At 36.3% G+C, this 14179-nt stretch overlaps 2 protein-coding genes across 2 annotated transcripts in view; one reads left to right on the forward strand and one right to left on the reverse strand.

Annotated features, from left to right (window-relative positions):
* Positions 1–14179, forward strand: part of CDC73 (cell division cycle 73) — a 113888-nt gene that overhangs the window by 53967 nt on the left and 45742 nt on the right. The gene's annotated exons all lie outside the window — the stretch shown is intronic.
* B3GALT2 (beta-1,3-galactosyltransferase 2) lies at positions 9414–10682 on the reverse strand. The gene has a single exon (XM_009490193.2). The coding sequence runs from the start codon at positions 10680–10682 to the stop codon at positions 9414–9416; it is 1269 nt and encodes a 422-aa protein (XP_009488468.1).

Here is a 14179-nt window from a genome sequence, read left to right on the forward strand (position 1 = left end):
GTGACCAATTCTCTGAAGACATCTAAAGGACTCGAGCTTATTAGTAAACTTTGAAAACATTGCATAGAAAATTCAGAAACTGTAGTTTGGTATTTATCAGAACCAGACAGGTTTGTGTCATCTCTTCTGAATGGGATCTTGAAGCGATGTTTAGGGAGTTAAAGTTCACTTGTTTAAAAACAAGACAGTTAGAAATTTCTCTGAGAGAATATGTTTCATCATTAGCATCTTCATGAGGTATTTGGGAGGGAGGGAGATTGTTGATGGGGTTTGTTTAGAAAAACGCTTAGCCTTTCATATTGCATCTTGCAGAGATTCACTTCTAGTGCGTTATCACATACCTTTCTGATAACTTGAGAAAAAGTTCAGCTGTTGAGAGGTAGTTGTTAAAGGGAAGTAGGACAGCAAGAAAAGAAAGCTTTTTTGACCATTATAAAATTAATTCCATTTTTGTGGACTTCCCAGAAGCCAGGGACAAACTATGAACATGGATTCTGGTGTTTGTATTGGCCACTGAAACCAATGAAATGCCAAATTTTTTAGTTGGCTGTGGTGGGAGGCAGTCTTTTTTTTTTTTTTTCCTATGGCAACACATCTCATTGTGATCATTTTTCACTTCAAGTAATTGACAAAGCCAGTGCAAAATATGTTCAGCAAATATGTAAAGCTATTTTTGCCCAAGAGTCTTTAAGTGTTAGAGAAAAAAATGGAAATTGTCCAGCACTTGCATTATACATCTGGTTATGATAAACACTGTGAAGGCCAGCTACTCAACCTTCTGGCATGGTTGAATCAGTCCATCCTTTCAGAGTATGAGCACTGTCCAACTCTGCAATTTAGCCTAACTTTAAACTGGATCATAGTTGTATATGCTGAAATGACTGTACCAGTGAATATTTTCTTTTCAGCACTTTAAACGGATACAGAAGTACTTTGCTATATCCGAGCTAGAATATGATAGCATGTACTGCCTTCTGCAGTTAATTGTATGCGGGTCGTGAGAAAAAAGAAAAGGCACTTAATGCTCATGATGGTCAGTTTTGTCATGAACATTCTAGGATTCATCTGTTCTATGAGTAAATCAAGGTAGTATGGATCCAAGTATTATATTAGTACTTCGGGTGCTAATACCTGCAAGTCCAAGAGAATATTGTGATAAGAAATGGGGGGGGGGGGGTGTGTGACACACCCTTTATTCCACATAAAATCCTTTACAATGAAAATTTTTTTAATACAAGATTCATAAATGTTTTTCTCACAGAACTGGAAGCAGTTAAATATTAATATTTGTCTGCTTGTCTTACGGAGTCTTACATGCAATGAAAAGTAGTGTTTCTCAAAAAGGCTCGATTTATGGAATGTGTGCAGACGATGTTAGAAGAAGGGTGTGCTCGTGTGTAAAGTTTTTTGATGAATAGGAGGAGGGGTAGGGAAGAAATGCAATTGTGTACTTCGTTCTAGTTTTTCTATTCCGCTCTGCTAGTGTGAAATTTGGACAATAAATCATTCAAATTGTTTAACTTCTTCTAGTAGAAAATGAGGAAATGGTAGAAGGGAAAAAAAATTAAAAATGGTTGAGGGACCCAGACAGTGCATTTTTTAACAGCATTATATTTTACTCGGGCTTAAAGCCCACAAATTATTGGCAGAAAGATGTCATTCCTTTATTGACTTTGATGAAAGTTGGATATCTTAAGTTGTTTGCAGCATCCATTTCTCAACTGAATTTTGATTAGAAAGAAAATCACCTTTGCTGGATGAGCAAGCCAACTTGCCTACTTTTAAAAAGGGGATAATTCACAGCTGGATAGTATGAAGTGGAAACTGGCTTTTAAATCTCAATAAATTATAAATTTTGTAAAGTAAAAGAATTGTAATTATCATTTTTCCTCCAATTATTTTTTTTTTTACCATTTTGAGAGTTCAGGAGAAAGATTAGCTTTAAGTAATATGGTTAACGTCCAAAATAGATAAACCATCTCTAATTTGGTGAAATGATAGAAGTAATCTCCTGCATCAACTTTTAAAAATCATTTCAGATTTGAAAGACAAGAGTTTTCTCATGACACTAATAGAGGCATTATTGAAAATACTATTCTGTTGAAAATACATTCATATAGGAACAGTGTGGTTTCTGTGGGTTTGTTGGGTTTTGGTGGTTTTTTTTTTTTTCCCTTTGGTATGCCTCAGTGTGCTTACAGCATAAGCTTTGTAATCTGCTTTTTGAGGAACAGATGTGTTAGTTGTCCCCTCAGGTATGTATATGATATTTACTTTCATTTTAGAGTCTTAAGTAATGTTAAGAGTACCTCTGAACTGTAATCTTGTTTCTTTAAATATTTGGGACATAAAAATGTTACCCTTTTCTACATTGAAAAACAGTCAATAAAATACAGTACTTTATTCAAAGATGATACAATGGGAAATTGGTTATTCTTTTGATTCAGAAGGCTGGATAGTTGAGCTGAATTTTTATGTCTACAAAAATCAATGCCTAGGTGGACTTGGAGGAATGCCTATAAAAAGACTGGCATTTGCATTAAGTGGCAGTACTAAAGTTTTGACTGAGTCACAGATGGTGTTTTCCAGTGTTTCATTTTTGTTTTATCATCTTGCATCAACCTATCTGTTATGACACAACAGGCTTAAATTATGACGTAGGGGTTTTTTTGTATACTAAATTCACACTTCTTTTGGAAGTGATGACAGTGACATAGAAATCCTGAATGAAACCTAGAATCTCTCTCTTATTCTCAAAATACTTCTTAGACCTCAGCTTGTTTAAATGCAGGATATGTTAAATACTTAGTAAAGGCAGTAAGCAAGGTTTGTGTTTTCCTTGGTGACTTGTTTGCTATTTTATTAACAAAGGATTTTGTGGCAGTTGGTTTTTCTTGTTTTAAACTTTGAGCTTACTGAGATGTGGGAACACTTGGCCTTTCCACAAGAAAAGATGTGGTGGGGTTGTGGTTTTTCAAGAGTGTAGGGATGTGGTGGTTTTATGATGTCATGGATGTTTTTATTTTTTAATAGAATACAAAATTTTAAAAAGCGTGAACAGGGAAAGAACTGAAAATACTTAACTTTCTGAGGACTTCTTTATGTTGAAAAGATTTATCTCTTACATCCTTGCAGGCATGGCTATTTCTTCTAGTCTGATTTTTGTCATCTTGGGAAATTTTAAACCTTTAAGGATTTCACACTATTCTCAGTTTCTTCATCTTTTTCAGTTGAATTAAATGCAAGACAGTATCAAAGCTGGTATCCTTAAAATGGTAGGATGAGAAACATGTTTCACATGCTTCGCTTTCTAATGAGGTAAAGAAAAAGAGACTTCTCCCTTATGCCCACACTGAGCATCTGGGAGATCAGACTGAGTGGTTCACCAAATATTCATATTAAGCAGTTGAAATGTCAATTAATATTAGATAAAGCTAAATGGGCTAAAAAGAAATGGATGTGCTTGTCCTCAGTATATTCTTCAGTACACTTTGGCCTCCAGCTTGCAGTGTTTTCTTATTTTAAAAAGTGTATATTGGTTACAAATTTATGACAGATTATAGAAAAACACTGGTTTCTTCCTCCTCCTTCTTGCTCAGGCAAATGATACCTGGAAGATAGCAGCAGCAATTCAATTCACTCTTTAGAAAGCATACTCTTCTCTCAAACCTTCCCAGGTGAATGAAAGCCCTTTGAGAAAAATCCCATCAAAGATTTTAGCAGTCTTGACTTCTCCACCTTCTACACCAACTGTGCACAACTTAAGCATTCAAATGGAAACCTTTAAGCCATGAGTACTCCCTGTGCTTTTCTTTTTGAGGGTTTTTTTTTTTTTTGGTGGTTGGTTTTGGGGTTTTTTTGAGAGTAGTAATTCAGGGTTACTGTCTTGGTCAGAACATTTTGACCACAAGCATAGTCTTGAGGAAAGCAAAGGGAAAGGTTCGAACCCTGTGGTTTGAGTTATACAGCAGTTAGCTCATGACCCAAAATGCATCATTACTATCATCCAGTTAGTGTTATCATGAAAACTGTCAGATTTAAATGCTTGAGAGAGCTCTTGTAACTGTTGCCATGGTAATATCAGAACGGCAACATGGTAGTTTTCATCCATATCCCATGTTCAGCTAAATTCCTTTGCAGTTGTTTAACTGTGACAGGAAGGTATACCAGGCCAGATTTGGTTTGAATTAACCAGGGATAAATGAAGGCTGGAATTAACTCCTTTGAAAATGAAATTTAAATCCTAGATACAAGTGATCTAGGTTTTTTTTTTTTTGCTTTTGGTTTGACTGTGTACCAACAGTCCTATATGTAAAATACTCTCCGTGGAGTCACTATTCATGCCATCGTGTCATGTCTTGTAATTACTTTGGTTCTGGCCATAATAAAAAGCATGCACTGCAATCACAAACTAAAAATTTTGTTAGAAGAATGGATTTACCTGATAGATTTTTATTTTCTCCAGAAAGGCTGAAGTGCAAACACTAGAAATTCAGATCCTGCTTTCTAATTTGGCCTCACTTTTCATGCTTTCCCTTATCACTGAGCCTGTCCTATATTTTTTAACCTGTGTGGTGTTGATCAGCTGCTGCGTTTTTAGTTTCACTCTTCTGTTTTCTGACATTTGAGAGCTTTTAACTGACCTGCTGTAAGAAGTTGTTCTCCACAGCCCTCCCCCAGCCTCCCGCCCCAGAAAACCTTTGACTTCACTCTTGCTGTGGGTACAAAGGAAAGACAATGTTCTCTCCTTTCTGACCTACATTTTCACAGTGCAGCATTGCATAGCTGGTGGTGCAGCTTCCCTGCCTCCCTCGTCCCCCCGTGCTCCCCTCCCAGAGTGGCTGGGTCTTGTGAAGCAGAGCTGGAGAAGGGAGGCGGGAGTGGGTGGTCTAGAGACGTAATCAGTAGCAATACAGCAAATGCCCTGTCTGTTAGGTATGATCTGTAATCTGAAGTTATTGTGGTCAGCAAGGGTGAGACTGCGTGCCACCCAAATTGCATGCTGTTTTGGAAGAACAATCTGAAATGAAGGACAACAATGCTCTTAAAATTTGATAGGTGTGGTTATCGTAGTGTAATTAAGTAATTGTCCAATATTTACTTATTTGTGTTATTTGACAGCATAAAATAGGGATTGAGAAATGAGTTTTGAAATTGGAAAAATACCTAAACAACTAGTGATGTGTTTGCAAATCGGTTACAAGCCTGTTCTTGCTAATAGCACAAATGTAAGAAGCAGTAGCTTCTATATTAGCATCTTTCCTCCCGCTTTCATCTCCTCCTAGGAGGTTTTCACACATTGCGATGAGTATTCATTCAAGAGATAAGATTTTCTTGCACTGTGGGGTTATGTAGGTATTTTAGATTGAAGTACGATTGAGGATTGTGTTAACATACTAGGAAAATGATGGGATGGGGGGGCAGTCTGAAGTAATGGCTTCTAGGTGCTTCCCTCCCCTCCAGTGCCTGATTTAGCATGGATTTTGAGACAGTTAATGCATGTCTTAACTTGTTAATATATTCTGAAAATATTTTGTAAATATGGACTGACACATTTTATATTACTGCATTGCAAAGAAAAGCAAATTTTAAATTACTATTCTGGTAAGGTTAACCTGAAAGCCAGTCGGTCTCATCTCTTCTAGATCAATGCCATCATACAATTTTAAATGTATAGGACATAAAAATAATTTATAACATTTAAGTGAAGACCTTAATGGACACTGGATTTTCCCCTCAGACCAACTACTGAGACTTGGAAGTAGCCAAGTAGCCACTCTTTCAGACTAGAACAGATCATAAACTTTACCCATGAAAAATCTGTCAATGTCTAGGGATAGGATCAGTTGTATTACACCAAAACTTGTAGTTGTGCATTTTCCATGCTCAAATCTATTGATGTGTGATCTGCAAATAACTCGCATAACTGATTTAATTGGAGGTATGAAAGGAACAGTTTTGGTGAATAACAATTTTTTGTGGGACTTCATTTTGGTCATCTAGTATCAATGTGTAAATCTTTATTTAGTTGAAAGTTAAATAGTGAAAAACTACGTAATTCCAATTTCTGATTTTTGTTACCATGCTTCACTTTTCTAGGATTTTTTTCTTTGTCATAATGGCGGCACTGATGACATTGCATTTTTTTTCCCCTATAGTAAGTTTTGAATCATTATGACTCTTTGTATTTGTTTTCAACCTGAAGTAGATGCACAGAGAAGTAAAAACATTTAAAGCAAATATACAAACTTCTGTACCTCAGTGAGTAAACTAGTTATATCCTTTTTCTTTTTCTTACTGCGTTGCAGACATGTTAGACTTTTAGATACAAGCTTGTATCCTATTGCTAATGAAAATGCTTTTTTTTGTCTTGCTTTATGGGGAAAGGAAGTGAGAGGAACTTATCAAAGATTTTAATGATATAAATCATTATTGCATTGTTTTTCACATTAACTGTTTTTATATTCTAATAGAGTGAGCAAATAGCTTAAACACAAGCTAAAAAACAGTAAAAACATTCAGAGAATGGAATGTAGATCTTTCATTCCATAATTGCATATTTCATCATACAAGCTGTCCCTCCTGCTTCTGAAAGCTTTGTAATGAACTGTGCAAGCAAACAGTACTTGGATACAAACGATTTGAGTAGCCTTTGGCTATCTTGATAATGATTCAAATATATTTATAGAGTAGTTTCAACTTATACCCAAACATTAATACAAATTTTTAAAAATTACGTTGGACCCTTAAAAGGGCATTAAAAATGGCTTTTTATTTACCATCTTATACTCCTCACTAGTATTTTAACTAGCAAGAAGTTTGATATACTGAACTTGTAGGCATTGTACCGTAATTCTGCCAAGCTCAGGCAGATCGGCATCATGCATGAGCTCCAAAGTGGAGTACCCAAGAGGTTGTTTGGCTGCCAAACTTTATGATTCAAGTGCCAAACTATTTAAGGTTTAGTTATTAAACTCTTGGACTATACCCAGAAGCCAGTAAAAGCATTTTGAACTAGCCAGAGTTGGTAAAATCCAAGTAGAGTACATTACAGTCTAGCTTGAAAGTGCTGAAGGCAGGGAACAGTGTTGAAGTCCTCTCCAAGAGGATGGACTGTGTTCTTGGCCAGCATTACTTGGGGATAGGCCACTTATGGGATCGTACATCTTCCAGAACTGAATACCCTTGAGTAGTAGCTGGCTTTCAACACTCACTCTGGTTGTCTAAAACTTGCACTATTGTGTAAAGCTTGCATATAGTTAACTTAAGCCAGGTGGCTTTCAGCTGGGACATTAACCGTGGCCTGTGTTAGCTAAAGGAAGCAGGCAGATTGAGCATGAAGAAAACTACAAATGGGTGTTGAAAGAATGCTCCCAAAGACTTTTTCTAATGCAGCTTGCATCTGTGTTACATGAACGGCAATAGTCAACACATAAACTAAGTGGATGCACTTTCAATCCAGTTGGAGAAATCTCCTCTGCAGAGAGTTACTATTTTTACACACATTTACTTTCCCCAGAAATGGACATTTCTACAATTTGAGGTATCTTGGAAATGCACAAATATAATTATCATACCTCAAATACAGCAGATGACAAAATTTAGTGGTGTATCACCAAAAAGATGGTGATGAGCAAATTCCCATACCCATCTTCAACAGGAGCTTGTAGAATTATCTTCAGAGGGCTAGTCCAGTGCAATACAGTCTGTTCATGTGTGTAAGTTCCTGCATACAGACAGCCTTAGGGATGCTGAGAGTGCTCAGTAATATGACTTGTCTTTTCATTACAAAGAAAAAAAACCCTGCTATGATCTCTGTATTGTGCATGGTATGAAAACCAGGCTAATGCTAAAGTAATGCTAAAGCTGGGAATTTATTTCTTCCTGAGCAGTTTTCCCATAGAAAGTGAAGTCTGAAGACCATAAATATAATCAATTTTATTAAATAATAAAAGTACATCAAATATGTGTATTTTATCCAATTAAAAAGTCCCAGTCAAACAGAAAACTAATCACAGTTCCATCATTTGCTGCTAAATCAGAGGTGGGTATTGCTTACCCTGGCACTGTGACAAACAGTAATCACCTGAATCTGATACAACTCTGCTGTAACTCTGTTGGAAAATAAGCTTTAAAAGTTGTGTTTGTTAGAAAACTGGAAACCTGTAAATAGATTTAACCTACTTCTCACAATTTATTTTCAGTGGTACATGTTGTGGCTTTAATTTTTAAAATTGCTTAGACTTTATTCTTGCCCATATTGTTATCTGGAACTCTAAATCTTACTATGATCTAGTCTTCCCCACCTGTAAAGGTAAGGTGTGTGGCTTAATTTTCTCTAGCACACCTATTTTTCACTAGACTGATCCTTTGGTTTTGGTATGCAGGAAAGAGCAAAATCAACAGAGACTTGGTTGGTTTTTCTCCCTCTTTCCACCAAATGAGACATTTTTGAAGCTACAGTGAAAGACTTGAAGTTCCATTTTGCATTTCTGATCAGCCTTTGAGCTGCCTTGAAGTTATGTAAGGAAATTAATAGCAGATTCAATGAATTTGCATGAAGATGCCAAGATGAATGTTACTTAGCACCAGATTTTCAGAGCTCACCCTATGACTCCCAGAGAATTAACTAGCTTTTAGTCAGCTCTTTGAGGAGAAGCTGACTGAATCTACAGTTGAATCTAGAACACTACTTGCATTTCTGAAGGTGATGTACAAAGTGGCGGCTTTCTGAACTTTTATTTCATTTATCTCTCTTTCCTAACCAAAATAAGCAACCTTCCCAAAACTGGACCTACTTTAAGAGAGCACTAAGAAAGTAGACTTTTAGTGTTGTAGAGTTCATTGGTAGTGTTGTACTAAATTGTAAATGTGACGTTGCTAAATGTATTGTACATTAAAGAAGCATATAATAATTTTAATGTGGTATTTGAAGGTAAAACTGATCTGCCCTTTGTGCATTTCCGTGGTTTTTCATTTTTCATTTTACAGCAATTGTAGATAACAAGAAATCATTACATTGAAGAGAACTAGAGCTATGAATGCATTTTTTTTTAAATAAAGTTTTAGTGTGGAAAATATGCTCAATTATATTTTATTGGCACATAAATCAGCAATTGTACCACCAAAGTGTGCATGCTTATTATTGCACATTAACACAAAAATCCTTATATACTGTCATCTTTTTTCCTCAAATTTGCTGGGAAAACCTTTTGGTTATAGTTTCATAACATTAGTCTTATCAAGAACTATACTTCTCTTTTGAACTTAAAAAAATAATTTTCAGACTCCACTATGTGATGGGGATCAACTAAAGGCTGTCCCATTAAGCTCATCCATTTTCACTGTACATGCGTTCAGCGGTATTTACAAATTGCACATGGAGTACATTTGATAGAGGGAGCGCTGTCCTTCTAGTGCAGTTTGCGATGGCGATACCTGCCTGCTTTTTCTTTCGCTGCATTGGCACAGGCATTGTGCTTATTTTGTTGTAAGTGGTTCCAGTATTTGATCAGTTCACTAGGTTGGAACTGATGGGAGGTAATGAGGTGGCTATATTTACAGCTGGAGTAAGAAACTCGCCAGTGATTGAAGACAAACTCATTGGGTGGAGGCATAGGGTCAATTCGCAGCTTGGCAAGACAGATACCCACGTATACATCCTCCAAATGTAAACGTCTGATGCTTAAGGAGACTTTAAAGATTTTTTCTGCTAAATCTCCAGAAAAAACATACCCAGTTCCAGAGCAGAATACAGGATAACGTTCACTTGGATACAAATCAGGTGGCATATACCACTTGCTATCCTTGTTCCTATTAGGTGCATAACCTCTCATTAAATAACCTGTGAAATACTTGTGCCTCGGAGGAAGTTCTGGTTTCAGAAGCTTGTGTATTAAATATTCAGTATTGACGAACATGTCACTGTCAGTTTTCATAACATATGGAACACGTGGACAATAAGATGCAACCCAGTTCATTCCCATCAGAGTTTTAATGGTTAAATTATAGTAGGTGTCGAAGTATTCTTGTTGAATGATGTCGTGGTACTGTCTGCTTTCCTCTAGTATGGTACGCTGGAGGTATCCATTTACCTTGATGCTTAACCCCAGCAAAAAAATACGAATGATTTGGATGCCAGGTGTCAGACTTTCGTTACCCCAAGTTTGTCGAATAGCTTGTCTAGCTTCTACCTGGCCTGGCTCTGCAGCTATGAGCAATATTAGAAAAGGGGTTTTCTCTTGGCATTTCTCAGGCTCGTTGATGATGTATTTGAAATAATAAGAAGTTGGATGCCCAGTGCCTTTTTCGTTGTAAATACTTCCATTGGCACTGAGTGTATTTTCCAAACCAGTTACTCCTTGCAGTGACAGATCTGTGTTGTTGGAGTTGGTGACTGTTTGAGGCCTGAGCGTCTGAGGTACGGCGTCTTTCCACACGTTCCTTAGAGAGCTGTGGTTTGTCTCGCTTTTTGTAGATCTAAATCCTCGTATAGTGTAAGCCATGGGATTTTCTTTGAATCCAGCCCTGCCTGGCAGCCAGTCGTGATGATTAAAGAACAGAAACATAGCAAAAAGAAACACGAGAGAGATCAGGCCAATAAGATGGGTGCGAAACAGAGACCTTTTGGTATTCCAGGTCATCTTTGCAAAGCAGCAGTGTCGTCTCCTCCACTGAAGCATGTTGTAAGAATCCAATGATGGGATTTGAGACAATGCCCAAGCAAAATGCTTTTCCGATCGTTTTTGAATCCACTGCTATTCTTTGGTATTCATTTTCTTTTGTTCATGTTGAGTAATTGTCTGCAAATGGCTCACTCTGCAAAGATTTTTAAAAAAGGAAATCAGAAATCTTTAATTTTACATGCACATAATATAAAAGGTTACAATGAAAAAGCAGATACAAACATAAAATTGAGCTCAGTTTTTTGAAAAAAGCCCAGCCTGTGCCAATATAAACAAGGTTTGATTTTATGCTAAAAGCCAGCCTTGATTTATAATTAAAGTTGACTTGATTTGTTAGCTTTCAAAAACACTTTTTCATGGTAAAAGTTTTGACAAATATCCTGGGTACCGAAGATCATAATAAGAAAAAAATAAATTGATCATGTTAGCAGAAAAAGCGTGAAGTGGACATAAATAGCTTCATGTATACTGACTGTGAAATCCTTCTACGGTGTTTGAGAAGGACTGAATGAAAAGGCCTTGATACCAGATGGAAGGTTTATTGGCATTAATTAAAATTGATTTGACATGCAGAGGCTAGTATGGCTCACAGTTTAAAAACCTTTTTTGTAAAATGGTCATGTATTGGTGGTGGGACAGACGGCGCAAGGTTGATTATGGCAGAGTTGTGTTAGTCACAGTACACTGCTTGGCGTGTTTCCACCGGCCCCGACTGCGTTCAGAAAGTCAATGAGAAGATGCACCTGTCAAAATTAATTTTCAGGGTCCAGTAATCTCACTGCACAGCCCTCAGACGGTAACGCAGGATAACATTTTCGGTCACCTTTCAGGCACCTTTAACCTTCTACTCCACAGTGAAGGAAAATATTGAATGGAACACTTGGCTGTTGTGTCAGGCTCACATGCGGTTGATGTAAAATTAAGCTGTTGATTTTTGGTAGACAGAAATCTTAAGTAAATGTTCATATTAACTGGAAGTAAAATTGCACAGCACTAAGTTTTTGGCAAACTGTCTAATGAACATGATTTTTGTTTTTTTCTCTATAAATTTATATGTAAATACTATACTTCTGGTATTGTACAGAAATTTCAAGTATTGTTACCAGCAGCTGTAACTGTAAGAAAAAGTGCCAAAGTAGTCTGTGCTTCATTTTCTCTTAAATTTTTTTCATATTCAAGAGCAGAGTCAATATGGCAGCTTCATGATGCTGTATATTAAAAGCTGATCACATCATCTCGTAAATGAACCTTTCACTGCACGGTAGCAATTCGTTTGTGATTTTCAATTTGCTCTAATTTATTTCTGGGCCCTAGGGTTTTGTATAGGAGAAAGGATGACAGTTGAACAAAAGTCTATAGAAAATGCTATTTCTAATATAAATGTGTAATTTTATTAATGCTTTGCTATCTTCTAAAACCAATATTTGGATTAATTTCTGCATTTAAAAACTAAGTGACATGTTATGGGGGAAATTACAGGATTTTATGTTGTAAGGAAGTAATTTAAGTTGAGATGGCAGTTGAATAATATATCATTACATTGTATGAGTGTGACAACATTCAATCTGCCTGGTTCGTGTAAGGGAAAATTTGTATTTCAAAAGGGTAGGGAGAGACGTATAACTGAGATTTATTTTAATTACTGTATGTTGGTTTATAGATAAACAAAAAAACGTGCATGTGAAAGATGCCTCATTCACAATATCGGTAGAGGGAAGTAGTATTGCACAGTCGGAACTGTCTCTCTTGCTAACCTCCACTAGGAGGAGCAAGTAAGTGAGGATTCTAACTGTGGTTTGTCACAACATGAATGTATCTGAAAAGGCGACACTGCTCCTTAATTCTCGTTCTGAAATAGCAATAGATTTGCCTAGTGATCTATTAAGCTCTTCCCTGTCGTTGTGCTGTTAAACAGCATTCATGAATTTTGTCCTCAAGCTCACTGAAAGTATTTCTGATTTTTTTTTTTTTTTTAAACTGCTTTGGACTTATGCCACTTACTGGCGACTGAGCTATCTTTCTAAAAATTATTTTCCAGTCTACAGCTGTTAAACATGTATGTCTAAAGTATGCAGCTTGAGAATTAATCTGAAATTCCGCACTACTCTTTCTATGCTGCTTTAACTCAGGAATTGTCCTTATGTAAAAGAAAATAAGCCCCAAATTTAAAAGACTTATGCTTATCTGACCACTTGCACCTGCTTTTGCACACTTAGAAAGTAAAAGCTTGCCCTCAAAACCAATAACTCTTAGTTTCTCTGCAGTGTGCAATGAGTTTTAAATGAATGCTCAGCTATTTGGGAGGCATATCTCTGCACAAGCAGATGTAAATGTCACTTCAAAGGGTACCCTAGATCTCAGGGAAATTAATTGTTTGATACCAGTTTGGAAGGCAACAGTGGGACTATTTGATTTATTATTGTTCCATTGCATGTGTATGCAGTTTAGGAAGAAAGTCAAAACCAGAATTTCACAAATGTGGAGTGGCAGCTAGAATTTAGATTAATTTTGTCACATTAAATTGTTCCACTTCTAAAACTGCAGTCATTAGATGCAAATACTTCAGCAAATCTGCACTGCACTACTAATCTGTGTTTAATTTTTAACTGAGGTAGTATTTTGCTCTGCACCTACTTTCATATGGCAATAGGCAAAAGTGAGAATCTCAAGTTATGTAAATATTTGTGTAAACTGGAAACTGTTTTCAGGTGCTGTCTTTCCATGATGCACTGAGAAAGTGTCCCAGAAAAGGCAGTTGTAATGGCTGAATGGCTGAAACCTTTTTTTTTTTTTTCTTTTCTTTTCCAGGCTGCATGCTCATATTGTGCACATTAAAATAAGTTTTACAGTGAGGGATGGAACTAGAATCATAAGAAATTTAAAGAGAGTAATTTCTCACATATTTCCTTGATTTTTCAAGGTGGGAGTTTCCTAGAAAATCTTCAATCTCTGTTTGCCCTTTAAAAAGGCATTATATGGTAGGACCCGCATCTATTTCTCAGCTTCATAAAATTATTGACTGAAAAAAACAAATAACTTTGTGTCTCATTTTCTTTGTAATTCAGGTGTAAAACATTTCAAAATATACAGTGGTTAGTAAACATTTTAAATACAGCAATAGGAATCGCTCCTTTAAAAAATACTACATGCTAGGATGCACTGTTTAAAAAGAATGTAAACAGCTATCAATATATCTTAACACCATCAAATAATATCATAAAAATACTATTTTTTTCTCACTTTTTAATTAGCGTTAGAGCGTTACTGCTTTTGCCCAAATATTTAAAATTTCATTTCACAGAAGGCTTGGGAACAGGCACCAACCACTGGCAGTAGGTAAAAAAGCCTAAGTATAGCAAAAGGTCTCTGTACACTCACATTGTCTTCTGGAGGTGTGTTGTTGCATGTAGCTCTGCATTTTGAAGATATGATTTATAATAGTTCTACTTCATTTTTGGCACTTGACTGTGCAGTCACTGATGCATTATCAAATG

The sequence above is a fragment of the Pelecanus crispus genome, chromosome 5 (genome assembly GCF_030463565.1).
Source record: "Pelecanus crispus isolate bPelCri1 chromosome 5, bPelCri1.pri, whole genome shotgun sequence".
In the NCBI taxonomy this organism is placed as follows: Eukaryota; Metazoa; Chordata; class Aves; order Pelecaniformes; family Pelecanidae; genus Pelecanus; species Pelecanus crispus.

Coding starts and splice junctions, on each gene's coding strand:
- B3GALT2 (XM_009490193.2), bottom strand. CDS start 10,682: ATGCTTCAGTGGAGGAGACGACACTGCTGCTTTGCAAAGATGACCTGG.